The sequence below is a fragment of the Hyperolius riggenbachi genome, chromosome 4 (assembly GCF_040937935.1).
Source record: "Hyperolius riggenbachi isolate aHypRig1 chromosome 4, aHypRig1.pri, whole genome shotgun sequence".
NCBI classification, from domain to species: domain Eukaryota; kingdom Metazoa; phylum Chordata; class Amphibia; order Anura; family Hyperoliidae; genus Hyperolius; species Hyperolius riggenbachi.
Window position 1 is genome coordinate 13,540,110 of NC_090649.1, and position 15,062 is coordinate 13,555,171.

The following is a 15,062-nucleotide window of genomic DNA, read 5'->3' on the forward strand; positions in this document are numbered from 1 at the left end:
GCCTGGATCGCACTCGCCTAGCGCTAGTGCTGTGGATCCTTCTGTTCTGCTACTCTGTACCTGGATCGCGCTAGCCCCTTTCGCTAGTGCTGTGGATCCTTTATCTCGCTTGTCCCTGTTTTCGTGTGTCTGTCTTGTCTGCTACGAACGCTTGCTGGAGGCTCGGTGAGGTAACCGTTAAGCAAGCGCTCGCGTCCTCTGTTACATGTTTGTCTGTCGATGGTTAGTTAGTCGTGCTTGTCTCTATTGTGCTTATCATGTGGAGACCGTGCTTCGTACAATTCCTGTCTGGCATTTGTGGAGGTACAGAGGATTGGTTCCTCTGCACTCCTCAGCGCCATCTGCAGACAGGAATTTCCCTCTACGGGTGCGTAGCACCTTTTGCTGGGTTCCTGCAATTATACGCTTGTGGAGGATTTCTGCCGTATCAGCGTGCGCGTTGTGCGCTGATCACGGAGAAAGTTCCACAAGCATTACACTGGTAAAAGAAAAGGTGTTAAAGTGGATCCGAGATGAACTTTTACTCATTCCATAATTGTGTTCCTTTCCTATTGTTTATAGGGCATTCCTCAAGCCAAATACTTTTTGTTTTTGTTTTAATACTCTAATTCCCTATAAACTAAATAAGCCCCACCCACAGTTTTCAGAGAGCCCTGGTACATGGGAGCTGAGTCTGGGCAGGAGGAGGGGGAGGTATTACTAGCCAGAGATTTCAGAGGCAGAGGGAAGGAGGGAGGAGGAGGGGGGATTAGGTTTTTTTCAGTCTGAGTGCTGATGGTGCAGATAAGCCTGCCTCTGTGTAATGTTTACAAACAACATGGCTGCTGTCATTGTATCACAGGGAGAAATAATCACATTCTATTAAAGCTGTTTGCAGCTAGATTTGCTGTGTAAACTATCTAAACTTTAGATAAGATATATAGACAAGTTGCTTGTTATAGTTAGCTTTTCATCTTGGATCCGCTTTAAGTGATTTGCATATTCGGGAGTTATGCATCAGTGTATATGCTATAGGCTTTCTACACCCCAGCGGGTCTGCATGTAAGCCTGGCATAAAGAGATGATTTGCACATTCAGGAGTGGTGCATTATGGGAAACCACAGTTGCTCAATTACAGCTGAATTATCACAAATGCCTTTTGGCAAAATTACATATTGGACACTAAATGACGCATCTGTGAATTAGTCATATGAAAAAGTCTAAACAGGTGAATGAATGGTGAAAGTATTATTGCTATTCTTACCTCCAGATGAATTATTATCTGAAGAACATGCAGATGATGACCCTCGGGGGAGAAGAGGTGACCTTTGATGAGGAGGGGAATTATCTAGCAAAGTTTGACATTTTAAACTTAGTGATGTGGCCAAATTCAACAAAAGAGACAAAGACAGCTGGATATTATTCCCAGAGGGGCGGAGCTTCCCAGATACAGATTGATGACAGCGCGGTATTGTGGAATCCAGCTTTCACTCAGGTATGTTCTGCCTGCAAACAACAAATATTATCTCTACAGAAGCTGATGCACTTCATGTCCAAACCGAAGCAGGAAAGAGAGGACCAGGAAAAAGCTGCCATGGTTTAAAGAGGAACTTTATCCAAGGACTGAACTCCATCTCAGTCAGTAGCCTTTTAGGACCATTGTAGTCCCTTACACACCCCAATGAGTTCTGGGTCACCATGAGCTTGCTGGTTAGTCTGTCCCTCTCGGTGTTACAAGCCCTACTGCATAGAGCCAAATTAATCCATGCCATGCACTGATGAGGGTCAAACAATCCAAAACAGTCTGTATGCATGTTGGGTTATTCTGGCTCTGTACAGATTAACAAGCTGACACATCATTGCATTCCAGCGGTTCTGGAGGTGTGTTTGGCTTCTAAGGGTACAATGGTTAATTTGCATATATTCAGCAGTGATGCATTGTGGGAGACATCTCAAGCTCACTCCAACCTGAATTATCGCAAATTCTTTCTGTTTTAGGAAAGCAAACTTTTGTTTTTCTTAACATCTTAGTAAGGGGGCTTTTAGGACTATTGTAGTCCCTTACACACCCCAATGAGTTCTGGGTCACCATGAGCTTGCTGGGTAGTCTGTCCCTCTCAGTCAGTAGCCGATACCCCTTTTCCTATGAGAAATCTTTATCGTTTTTTCAACTAGAGCATCAAGGGTCTGTGTGACTGATATTGTGGTGAAACCCCTCCCACCAGGTGATGTCATAACCATGGCCCCTGACAGTTTGCTGTCTGTTGTATTGTGGGAAATAACAGTAGTTTCCAACTGCCAGGCAAGCAGCATCTTCCTCTGTGCATAAAACTCTCAGTAACAAACATTCCGTACAGATCACCTGGCAGAACTAAAGAGGTCGCCACCAGTGATACATTTCAGAATGTAAATCAGGGAGAGGAATTTTTTGTGATACTGAAAGATTTTCACCTAGGGAATTGTTATTTTATCCCCTTTTTGTGGAATGAATAATTCCTGGATAATATATACCTTCATTTTTAGATTAGGAATCAGGCGCGTCTCTTATAGCCAGGGCTCGTGCCACGGATATGTTTTGGGATGCCCCAGATGCCCAGCATAAGTGCCCCAAATCTTGTCTAGCTGCGGCCTCTGGATGCTTAATACAACAGCTGCCATTTTGTGGGCGGCGCTCGCTGCTTGTGACAGTCAGTAGCTCAGCCTGCAACTTCACCTATGGGCCGGCTGAACTCTGTACACCGCCGCCCCTGCCAAATCACTTATTTAACCTATTTTGGTTCCTGGACGTAGAAACTACATCCAGGAACCATGTGCGCTACCGCGCGCCCCCGCGGCCGATCGCGCGCATGCACGCACACTCCCTGCCACGGATTCGGTAGCCAGGGAATCAATGTATCGGGCTATGGTGCCCGATCACTGATTCCTCTCCCCCGCTGAAAAAGCGACAGCTTCTCTCGGAAGCTGCGCCTTTTCTGGCCGTCCCCTCCCCAATGCATCACTCTAAGCGTGTGTTACGCTTAGAGTGACGTCATGTAAACAAACTCATGGCCGCCATCTTGTGGCCAAAAAGTAATACTACAACTGAAAATAAAAATACATTAAAATGAACACACATTTACATTATAAATCTATTGTTTACCCCCCACTCTCCCAAAACTACCCAAATAAAATGTTTACTATAAAAAAAAACATTACAATAATAAAAAAAAAACATGTAAATATTTACCTAAGGGTCTAAACTTTTTAAATATCAATGTAAAGATGAAATATTTCTATATTTTTTTATTTTAAACTTGTTAATAATGATAGATGCAAAATGGAAAAAATGCACCTTTATTTCCAAATAAAATATTGTCGCCATACATTGTGATAGGGACATAATTTTAACGGTCTTATAACCAAGATATATGGGCAAATACAATACGTGAGTTTTAATTATGGAGGCATGTATTATTTTAAAACTATAATGGCTGAAAACTGAGAAATAATGAATTTTTCCATTTTTTTCTTATTCTTCCTGTTAAAATGCGTTTACAGTAAAGTGGCTCTTAGCAAAATGTACCCCCCGAAGAAAGCCTAATTGGTGGCGGAAAAAACAAGATATAGATCAGTTCATTGTGATAAGTAGTGATAAAGTTATAGGCTAATGAATGGGAGGTGAACATTTCTCTCATGAAAACCACAGAACCTGAATGGGTTAACCACTTAGTGACAATGTTACAGTATATCTACACCCCTGGAAACTGTATCTTAGCTTCAGGAGTGTAGATATACATATCTTGCCACAATCGTTCTATGCGCGCTCTCACGTGTGTTCACATCGCCACCCGTTAGTACACAGATCAGTGTATTGGCACACAGTTTCCATTAACCAATCTAAGTACCTGCAATCAATGACCAATAGCATCAATAAGATGCTGTGGTCAAAGCGATTTTGTGAGCATTTGCGTTTTTCCTGTACCCTCCATTGAAGCAAAATCACCTCAAAAATGGCCCATGTACCGCTTTTCTGAGCAGATCGGAAACAAACCATGTTAAAAGTGGGATTTGTAGTTTAAAAACAAAGTCTTTTGGAGACCAGAATAAATCATTTCACAAGATGTGGTTGTTTAACCTATTTTGGTTCCTGGACGTAGAAACTACGTCCAGGAACCATGCGCGCTACCGTGCGCTCCCGCGGCCGACCGCGTGCGTGCACGCGCACTCCCGGCCGCGGATTCGGTAGCCAGGGAATCAATGTATCAGGCTATGGTGCCCGATCACTGATTCCTCTCCCCCGCTGAAAAAGCGACAGCTTCTCTCGGAAGCTGTGCTTTTTCTGGCCGTTCCCTCCCCGAAGCGTCACTCTAAGCGTGTGTTACGCTTAGAGTGACGGCATGTGAACAAACTCATGGCAAAAAGTAATACTACAACTGAAAGTAAAAATAAATAAAAATTAGCACACATTTACATTATAAATCTATTGTTTACCTCCCACCCTCTCAAAACTACCCAAATAAAATGTTTACTATAAAAAAAAACAAAAAACATTACAATAAAAAAAAACATGTAAATATTTACCTAAGGGTCTAAACTTTTTAACCACTTCCGGATTCCGGGTGGTTTGGCTGATCTGTGCTGCGGGGGCTCTTCAGCCCGCAGCACAGATCAGAAATCAGGCAGGGCGATCAGACCTCCCCCCTTTTTTCCCCACTAGGGGGATATCCTGCTGGGGGGTCTGATCGCCGCCGCGCTGCTGTGCCTAGCGGGGGGGGGGGGCTCCTCAAAGTCCCCTCCGCAGCACTAGTCCTCCCTCTGCCTCCTTCCCTCCCTCTCCCGTCCCCTGTGTGCGGCGCAGGACGGAAAGCCGTCCTGCGCCGGATAGGATAGGCTTTAGCCTATCAGATGCCGGCGATCCCCGGCCAATCAGAGGCCGGGGATCGCCGATCTCCTCTACGGCGCTGCTGCTGCGCAGCGCCGTATATATGTAAACACCGGGGAAGATCTTCCCCGCGTGTTTACATTTACCCTGCGAGCTGCGATCGGCGGCTCGCAGGGTGTTCACGGAGACACCCTCCGTGAACTGACATGGAACGGCCGCTCATACGAGCGACTGTTTCCATGCTATCCACTTCAGGATTCAGGGGCGTAGTTAAGCGTACGCAGAATCCTGAAGTGGTTAAATATCAATGTAAAGATGAAATATTTCTATATTTTTTTTTACTTTAAACTTGTTAATAGTGATAGATGCCAAATGGAAAAAATGCACCTTTATTTCCAAATAAAATATTGTCGCCATACATTGTGATAGGGACATAATTTTAACGGTGTAATAACCGGGACATATGGGCAAATACAATACGTGAGTTTTAATTATGAAGGCATGTATTATTTTAAAACTATAATGGCTGAAAACTGAGAAAAAATGAATTTTTCCATTTCTTTCTTATTATTCCTGTTAAAATGCATTTACAGTAAAGTGGCTCTTAGCAAAATGTACCCCTCAAAGAAAGCCTAATTGGTGGCGGAAAAAACAAGATATAGATCAGTTCATTGTGATAAGTAGTGATAAAGTTATAGGCTAATGAATGGGAGGTGAACATTTCTCACGTGAAAACCACGGAACCTGAATGGGTTAATTAGGCATTATTGATCTTCCATGAATATTCAAAATTCAATAAATCAATAAGGTACAATTCTTAGTTATATTACAAATAGTTGCAAAATATATATAAACAAATTGAATTGAATTGCTGAGTAATCTGTAGGTATATTAAGGAAAGGCCTATTGTTCTGGTTTGTGTGTTTGCATGGGTGTGGATGTGTGAAAGGCTGAAGGAAGCTAGTCAGCCTGCTGACTCCCGCCTAAAACTCTATACATACGAAATGGGATGGTCCCAACATGCCTTACGATACTATCTCTGATTGGTCTAATTAAATAATGCTATAGTCTCTATTCGCTGACTACCAAACTTAGCTGCTTCAGTTAACTTCATTTATTCCAGAGAGAGCACATGTTCCATTCTGGCTGAAACCAGACTTGGCAGTCGTTTGGTATGCCTTGGCCAGAGATAATGAGAAACATGGGGGAATGGTTAACATATACATTCCAATCGAGAGGGTAGTTTACAGACATCGTGGACCAAGTCTTATGTTAACATTCCCACTAAAGCCTTGTACTCCTATCCTAGATAATTAAAGATTTCTTTTCAATCAAGCTTATCAATATATTACATCTCCCCCTGATTATAGAAGTTAAATCATCTATTAAAATTACTTTCACTTCTATAAATACATCTTTGTATAATGTTATCATTATCAAAAATTTAGTTAAAATATAACAATCATATTCTTTCATCTTTCACTAATAATTACATTCAAATTTTGCTATGTAATGTTGTGGTGTTTGGTGTATACACTTCAGAGTTTTCTGATTATTAGTGATCCGCAGTATCACTAGTAATACAGATATATTTGATTATATGGTGATCTGCGGCATCACCAATAATACAAATATTTATGCGTACTCTGGAAAACAAGGTACAGAAAACTTGTGGAAAACCCACCACACTGACGTTAACTCAGAGGGATGGAGACCTCTGGAAGGAAGGGCAGTGTGTGCGATTCTGCGACTAGGATAAGAACGCAGAATTGCGTTCCTCAACAGTAATGATATGCTGAGGAGTTACTGAGTTCCCCGCAAGAAGAACTCAGCAGAGTTAACCCTTTAGTGGAAAACCCACTAAAGGGGGCAAAGTCAAACGGAAAAACGGTTCGGTATCAGAACTGGCAAAGAAGTACCGAATCGACAGACAGAAATCAAGATCAGAGGTCAAGCCAAGGTCAGCAACGGGAAATCAGATGAGCAGAGGTACAGAATCGAGAAACACAAGGGTAGTCAGAAGCCAAGCCAATAGTCGGTAACGGTAACGGTACGGGCTGGCGAAGTACAAAATCAGGAGACAAGAGGATAAAGAGGTAACAGGCAAAAGGTCATACACAATATAATGCAATAGTACTTTAGGCTATCAACAGAATCTGGCTAAGTGTGGATCCCCAGCTCCAGCTGGTTCTAGCACACTTTGGGATCTGACTAGGGTCTGAGTGCTAACACACAAGTATTCGCTGACTGCAGACAACTTGCAACTGACAGAATGCCTGCTTTTATACTGTGCTGGACTCAAACAGCCCGCCCAGCCATTCAACCAATCACAACGTGGCTCAAGGACCTTGCAGTACAGCTCAAGGACCTTGCTGAGGTCAGCTGACCAGCTGGTCAGCTGACTCTCTTTCTAAGAGTATAAAAGGCTCTACTGCACACGCGCGCGGCCCCTACGGGGTCCAGACTGTCATGAGAGGTGTCTCGGCGAGCAGCATGCCATGAGGCCTGTGAAGGTGTTCCAGGAGTGCAGCCTCGACGTGGAGTACGCTGAGAGGTCTGCGACTGAACGGTGGATCGTGCTACCGCTGCGGACGTGGACGTTTCTCCGCGTTCCGCATGCGGCCATGCGGGCGGTTGCGCTGCTGATGCGGACGCGGACACACGTCCGCGTTCAGCCTGCTGTTGCCTCATTACAGTAACCCCCCTTTCAGGCATGACCTCCGGGCATGCCCCACCCGGTTTCCCAGGATACAACTCATGAAATCTCCTCCTTTTCTCCTCAGCATGAAGATCTCGAAGGGGAACCCATGACCTCTCTTCTGGCCCGTACCCCTTCCAGTGCACCAGATACTGGAGCTTGTTGCGTGAGAAACGGGAATCTAAAATGTCCTGGACTTCATATTCCAATTCCCCATCCACTACCACAGGAGCAGGGGGAGTAGAATCTACCCTTACCGCAGGCTTCAATAAAGAAACATGATAAGTCCTGCCACATCTCATATTAGTAGGTAATTTTACCTTGTAAGTGACCTCATTGATCTTACTCTCTATAGGGAAAGGCCCGATAAAGCGAGGACCTAATTTTGATGATGGTTGCCTGAGAGGAATGTGTCTAGTAGAGACCCAAACATAATCCCCTGGAATAAAGTTCCACTCCGTGGAACGTCTTATATCAGCAAATTTCTTTTGAACAGAAAAAGCTTTGTCCAAATTATCTCGGACCTTCCCCCAGATCTCTCTGAAAGTCCCCTGCCATTCCTGGAGAGCTGGAAGAGGTGACTCCTTGACTGGAAGTGACGTAAACTTGGGACACTTCCCATTGACAATCTGAAAGGGAGAATAACCAGAGGATGCGTTTTTCAAGTTATTGTGGGCAAATTCAGCAAATGGGAGGAATCTTGTCCAGAGATGTTGTGCATCTGCTATGTAACATCTAAGAAACTGCTCCATGGACTGATTGATCCTCTCTGTCTGCCCATTAGTCTGGGGATGGTAACCTGAAGAGAATGATAAAGAAATCCCCAGATCTTTACAAAAGGCCCTCCAGAACTTTGACACAAATTGTACCCCCCTATCAGATACAATATCCACCGGAATTCCATGTAACTTAAAGATGTTATTAATAAATAAATCTGCCAATTTACGGGCAGATGGAAACCCAGACAGAGCAACGAAATGTGCCATTTTACTAAATCTGTCCGTAACAACCCAGATGACAGTGTTACCTTCAGATTCAGGCAGCTCCCCCACAAAATCCATGGAAATGTGGGACCATGGAACCTGTGGAGAAGGCAGGGGCTGAAGAGAGCCTGCTGGAGCTTTTCTGGAGGACTTACTCCTGGCACAGACAGAGCAGGTCTTAACAAATTCCTCACAATCAGACATGTAAGAAGGCCACCAGACTGCCCTATTCAAGAGTTCCTGGGTTCTGGCAATACCTGGATGTCCCACATTCTTATGTTCATGAAACATCTGGAGCACCCGTTCCCGAAAACGAATAGGGACGTACAGAAGTCCCTCAGGTTTTCCATTGGGAACATTGGACTGGCATGCAATAAGCGATTTTGACAAGTCTTCGGAGATCTCAGTGGCTGCCAGAAAATACCTCTCAGGTAGAATATTGACAGGAGTGGCTGGTGGGGCAGATTCAGATTCAAAACACCTGGATAAGGCGTCAGCCTTAACATTCTTATCCCCAGGCTTATAGGTTATGATAAAATCAAACCGGGAAAAAAAAAGTGCCCATCTCGCCTGCCTGGGTGTTAACCTCTTGGCCTTCTCAATGTATTCGAGGTTCTTATGGTCAGTATAAACAGTAAAGGGAAATTCTGCCCCCTCTAACCAATGACGCCACTCCTCTAGAGCTAACTTAACAGCCAACAATTCCCGGTTCCCCACATCATAATTCCTCTCTGCCGGTGCAAACTTTCTTGAAAAAAATGCACAAGGATGAACCTTATTATCAGGTCCAAAAGCTTGCGAGAGGACTGCCCCAACCCCAACCTCCGATGCATCTACCTCTACTATGAAGGGGTGGGTGACGTCAACATGACGCAATATGGGGGCGGAACAAAAAGATTTTTTTAATGATTGAAAGGCCTCAATGGCTTCTGGTGACCAGTTAGTCGCATCAGCGCCTTTCTTGGTCAACTGGGTCATGGGGGCAACAACTGAAGAGTACCCCCTAATAAACCGCCTATAATAGTTAGCAAAGCCTAAAAATCTCTGCAGGGCTTTGAGGCCTGAAGGTTGCGGCCAATCCAACACTGCTGAGACTTTGCTTGGATCCATTGCCAGTCCAGAGGTGGATATAATATACCCTAAAAATGCCACCTCTTTCACCTCGAAGAGGCATTTCTCCAGCTTAGCATATAACTGGTTCTCCCTGAGCTTCTGTAACACAAATTTTACATGCTTCCTGTGTTCCTGTAAATTTTTTGAAAAAATTAAAATATCATCAAGATAGACCACTGTAAACCTGCCAGACACATCTCTGAAAATATCGTTTACAAACTCCTGAAAGACAGCTGGGGCATTGCACAATCCAAAGGGCATAACTAAATACTCATAGTGACCGTCAGGAGTGTTAAATGCGGTCTTCCACTCGTCGCCCTCTCTGATCCGAATAAGATTGTATGCCCCCCTCAAGTCTAACTTTGAAAAAACACAGGCCTCAGTAATCTGAGTAAACAGGTCATCAATGAGTGGAAGAGGGTATCGATTTTTTATGGTGATTTTGTTTAGCTGCCTGTAGTCTATGCAGGGGCGAAGACCACCATCCTTCTTTTTAACAAAAAAGAAACCTGCACCAGCAGGAGACTTGGAGGCACGGATAAATCCCTTCTCCAAGTTCTCCTTGATGTAATCTTTCATTGCCACCTTTTCAGGGCTGGAAAGGTTGTACAAACGACCCCTAGGAGGCAGTGTACCCGGTCTCAATTCAATGGGGCAGTCATAGGGTCTATGTGGAGGCAACCTGTCAGCAGATCAAGGACAAAATACGTCGGAAAAATCAGTGTACTGAGGTGGGACCCCCTGGACCTGGACCTCTGAAGCACACACAGAAATGGATTTAAGACAATTCTCCTGACAATAGGAGGACCAGGCAGATAATTGGCCCTCTTTCCAGTCTATTTGAGGGGAATGCTTCTTCAACCATGGTAGCCCCAATATGACGGATGAGGTGGCCATCTTTAAAACATAGAACTGGATGACCTCAGTGTGCAATACTCCAACCTGAAGTGTGAGCGGCGGAGTTTGACAAAGAGGTGTCTTGTTCTGTAAAGGAGAGTCATCGATTGCTGTAACATAGATGTGTCTTTGTATGGGAAGAATGGGAATGTTAAAGTTTAAAGCCAGGTCTCTGTCAATGAAGTTGGCAGCTGACCCAGAGTCAACAAATGCAGAGGTTAGGAAGTCACTGTTCTCCCAATGAAGAGAACAGGGCAGCAAGATTTTATTCTGACATGGAGGTAGAACTGGCTCGCTTAGGGTGGTACCTCCAACCATCCCTAAACGGACAAGTTTTCCGCCTTCTTACTGCAGTTCTGCACTCGATGACCCTTTTCCCCACAATATAGACACAGACCCTCCTTCCTTCTCCTAGCTTTCTCAGCGACTGAGAGTCGTCCGTGCCCCAACTGCATTGGCTCCTCCTCTGGAACCTCAGGGGAACCAACAGTAGAGGGCGCTCTAACTAGCACAGATGACCTGCCCTTTTTATGATAGCGAATGCGTCTATCGATCTTAACCGATAAGGCAATAGCTGCATCTACATCTTTGGGCTCAGGGTGGCTTATCATGACATCAATAATGGACTCGGAGAGACCGGTCATGTATGTGTCTAGAAGAGTGAACTGATCCCACCTCACTGAGACCGCCCACCTTCTAAACTCGGCAGCGTACTCCTCAACCATACGATTGCCTTGCTTTAGGCATCGGAGTTTACGCTCGGCAGTGCCGGCTAAATCAGGATCCTCATATATGATGGCCATGTTCTTGAAAAACTCGGACACTGAAGATAAGGCAGAGTGACCCTCAGGTAAGCTGAAAGCCCATGTCTGAGAATCCCCTTGTAACAAAGTTTTAATAAAAATTACTCTCTGTACCTCAGAACCAGATGATATGGGCCTCATCTGAAAATAGGCTAAACAACGATTTTTGAAATTACTGAAGTCGGACCGAGAACCAGAAAATCTTTCAGGAAGAGCCATCTTAGGCTCGCTACTGGCTGGGGAGGGTAGAACATTAAGTGGTGCCGGCAGTTTCTGAAAGGCCTCAGTCAGCTGGTTGATCTGGACCTGCTGAGCAGCAACGGTGTTTCTAAGCTCATCGACTGCCACAGTTAAAGTCTGCAACTGCTCGGCAACTCCCTCCATGTTACTTTTACTGGTCTGCAGTACTGTAATGTTGTGGTGTTTGGTGTATACACTTCAGAGTTTTCTGATTATTAGTGATCCGCAGTATCACTAGTAATACAGATATATTTGATTATATGGTGATCTGCGGCATCACCAATAATACAAATATTTATGCGTACTCTGGAAAACAAGGTACAGAAAACTTGTGGAAAACCCACCACACTGACGTTAACTCAGAGGGATGGAGACCTCTGGAAGGAAGGGCAGTGTGTGCGATTCTGCGACTAGGATAAGAACGCAGAATTGCGTTCCTCAACAGTAATGATATGCTGAGGAGTTACTGAGTTCCCCGCAAGAAGAACTCAGCAGAGTTAACCCTTTAGTGGAAAACCCACTAAAGGGGGCAAAGTCAAACGGAAAAACGGTTCGGTATCAGAACTGGCAAAAGAAGTACCGAATCGACAGACAGAAATCAAGATCAGAGGTCAAGCCAAGGTCAGCAACGGGAAATCAGATGAGCAGAGGTACAGAATCGAGAAACACAAGGGTAGTCAGAAGCCAAGCCAATAGTCGGTAACGGTACGGGCTGGCGAAGTACAAAATCAGGAGACAAGAGAATAAAGAGGTAACAGGCAAAAGGTCATACACAATATAATGCAATTAGTACTTTAGGCTATCAACAGAATCTGGCTAAGTGTGGATCCCCAGCTCCAGCTGGTTCTAGCACACTTTGGGATCTGACTAGGGTCTGAGTGCTAACACACAAGTATTCGCTGACTGCAGACAACTTGCAACTGACAGAATGCCTGCTTTTATACTGTGCTGGACTCAAACAGCCCGCCCAGCCATTCAACCAATCACAACGTGGCTCAAGGACCTTGCAGTACAGCTCAAGGACCTTGCTGAGGTCAGCTGACCAGCTGGTCAGCTGACTCTCTTTCTAAGAGTATAAAAGGCTCTACTGCACACGCGCGCGGCCCCTACGGGGTCCAGACTGTCATGAGAGGTGTCTCGGCGAGCAGCATGCCATGAGGCCTGTGAAGGTGTTCCAGGAGTGCAGCCTCGACGTGGAGTACGCTGAGAGGTCTGCGACTGAACGGTGGATCGTGCTACCGCTGCGGACGTGGACGTTTCTCCGCGTTCCGCATGCGGCCATGCGGGCGGTTGTGCTGCTGATGCGGACGCGGACACACGTCCGCGTTCAGCCTGCTGTTGCCTCATTACATGCTACCTCTAATTAGTGTTGGGCGGACACCTAGATGTTCGGGTTCGCGAACGTTCGCCGTACATCGCCGCGATGTTCGGGTGTTCGCGCCGAACTCCGAACATAATGGAAGTCAATGGGGATCCGAACTTTCGTGCTTTGTAAAGCTTCCTTACATGCTACATACCCCAAATTAGCAGGGTATGTGCACCTTGGGAGTGGGTACAAGAGGAAAAAAAAATATTTGAAAAAGAGCTTATAGTTTTTGAGAAAATTGATTGTAAAGTTTCAAAGGAAAAACTGTCTTTTAAATGTGGAAAATGTCATGTTTCTTTGCACAGGTAACATGCTTTTTGTCGCCATGCAGTCATAAATGTAATACAGAGAAGAGGTTCCAGGAAAAGGGACCGGTAACGCTAACCCAGCACCAGCAGCAGCACACGTGATGGAACAGGAGCAGGCGCAGGAGGAGAAGGCCATGCTTTTGAGACACAAAAACCCAGGCCTTGCATGAGGACAAGAAGCGTGCGGATAGCATGCTTTTTACCGCCATGCAGTCATAAATGTAATAAAGATAAGAGGTTCAATAAACAGGGACCGGGCGTCAACGCTAACCCAGCAGCAGCAGACGTGATGGAACAGGAGGAGAAGGCCACGCTTTCAGGTGCCACTCAGGCCTTGCATGAGGACAAAAAAATGTGTGCGCAAAGCAATGCAATGAGTAGTTTTCAGGACACAATGGGCTATTCGGAGGAGCTATTCCCACCCCCACAATCTTCTACCTGTGAAAGGTCAATGGAACAGCCACAAATGTTGTGCCCGGATTCACAACCTTTTTCTGTGGAAAATGCACCTCACACTGAAATGCAAGGCGAGGCCGAGGATGAACATGACGTCAACAACTCAACATGACGCAAAATGGGGGCGGAACAGAAAGCTGCTTTCAATGTTTTGAAGGCCTTAATTGCCTCCGGTGGCCAGTTAGATGCATCATTCATCACACCCAAATCCCAGAGCAATGTGTGCAGGAATTTGAATCTCAGGAGGTGTACCGAGATCATCTGGACAAGTGACCAAGTGACCAAGTGACAAGTGACCAAGTGAAAAGTGACAAAGTGACCAGTGACAAAGTGACAAAATGACAAAGTGACAAAATGGCAAATTGACAAGTGACAAGTGACAAAGTGACAAGTGACAAGTGACAAAGTGACAAGTGACAAAGTGACAAAATGACAAAGTGACAAGTGACAAAGTGACAAGTGACAAAGTGACAAGTGACAAAATGACAAAGTGACAAAGTGACCAGTGACAAAGTGACAACTGAGAGGTTGTTCTGGGGAGCTCCACTGCACTCAGTCGCATATGAGGATAGGTCTCGTCGGGACTGCTGATCCTCCTCAGCTTGCTCAAAGCCTTGAGGGTTCCTGAAGATCCTCTGCTTGGAGTTCGCCGGGGTTCAGCTTGGTGTCGGGGTCGGCGGCGTCCTCCTCACTCCAACGTGGCAGATCATCTGTTGAAGGAAAAAAAAAAAACATTGTTAAAAGTCCAGTACCGCTTCTGAAGGACTCACCAAGAGATGCAGGAGCGCTTTAATCTAGCGCACCATCGCTCGCTGGGTGATGTCCCTCCCTACGCACTGGAATTCTACGCTGCACATGCTAGCACACTTTTGCGCAGTGCCGAGGCGCATTCCAGCAGCTAGCTACCAAGCTTCTGTGGATCTGATTGGGCCACCATGTTGGATCTCTGCCAAGTCCTCCAAAATTTGGAGCAATCCACGTTGCGTGACTGAGCAGTGACAACTCTACAGTCAGCATTACAATACCACTGCTGTGTTTACTGAAGAAATCAATGTTGAAGATGGAAACCGCTGGCATGATGCAAGTGGGGGATTCTGAAGATGAAAACGATCAGCGTGATGATACCAACATCAGGCAACCTGCCTCAGGAAACGCTGGTCCCAGCTATGACAAAGAACAGGACGAGGAACAGCTGGAGTTGGAGCAGGAATTGGATGCCCCCACTGCCGAGGGACAGAGCGGTGCACGTTGGACTTCCACAATTTAGCGGGAATGGACAGCAGAAGAGGAAGAAAGTGATGCTGGTGACGAATATGGTGCATCACAACAATCACAATGCTCACAAGAACATGAAAACA

The 15,062-nt window shown here is 45.4% G+C and overlaps 1 protein-coding gene across 1 annotated transcript in view; it reads left to right on the plus strand.

Annotated features, from left to right (window-relative positions):
• Positions 1-1,390: 1,390 nt before the first annotated feature.
• LOC137571098 (vomeronasal type-2 receptor 26-like) overlaps positions 1,391-15,062 on the plus strand; it is a gene marked incomplete at its 5' end in the record, with an annotated part of 76,862 nt that continues 63,190 nt past the window's right edge. The window contains one exon of the mRNA XM_068279779.1: positions 1,391-1,474. Within this exon, the coding sequence (XP_068135880.1) occupies positions 1,391-1,474 (84 nt within the window). The remainder of the gene's footprint in view (positions 1,475-15,062) is intronic.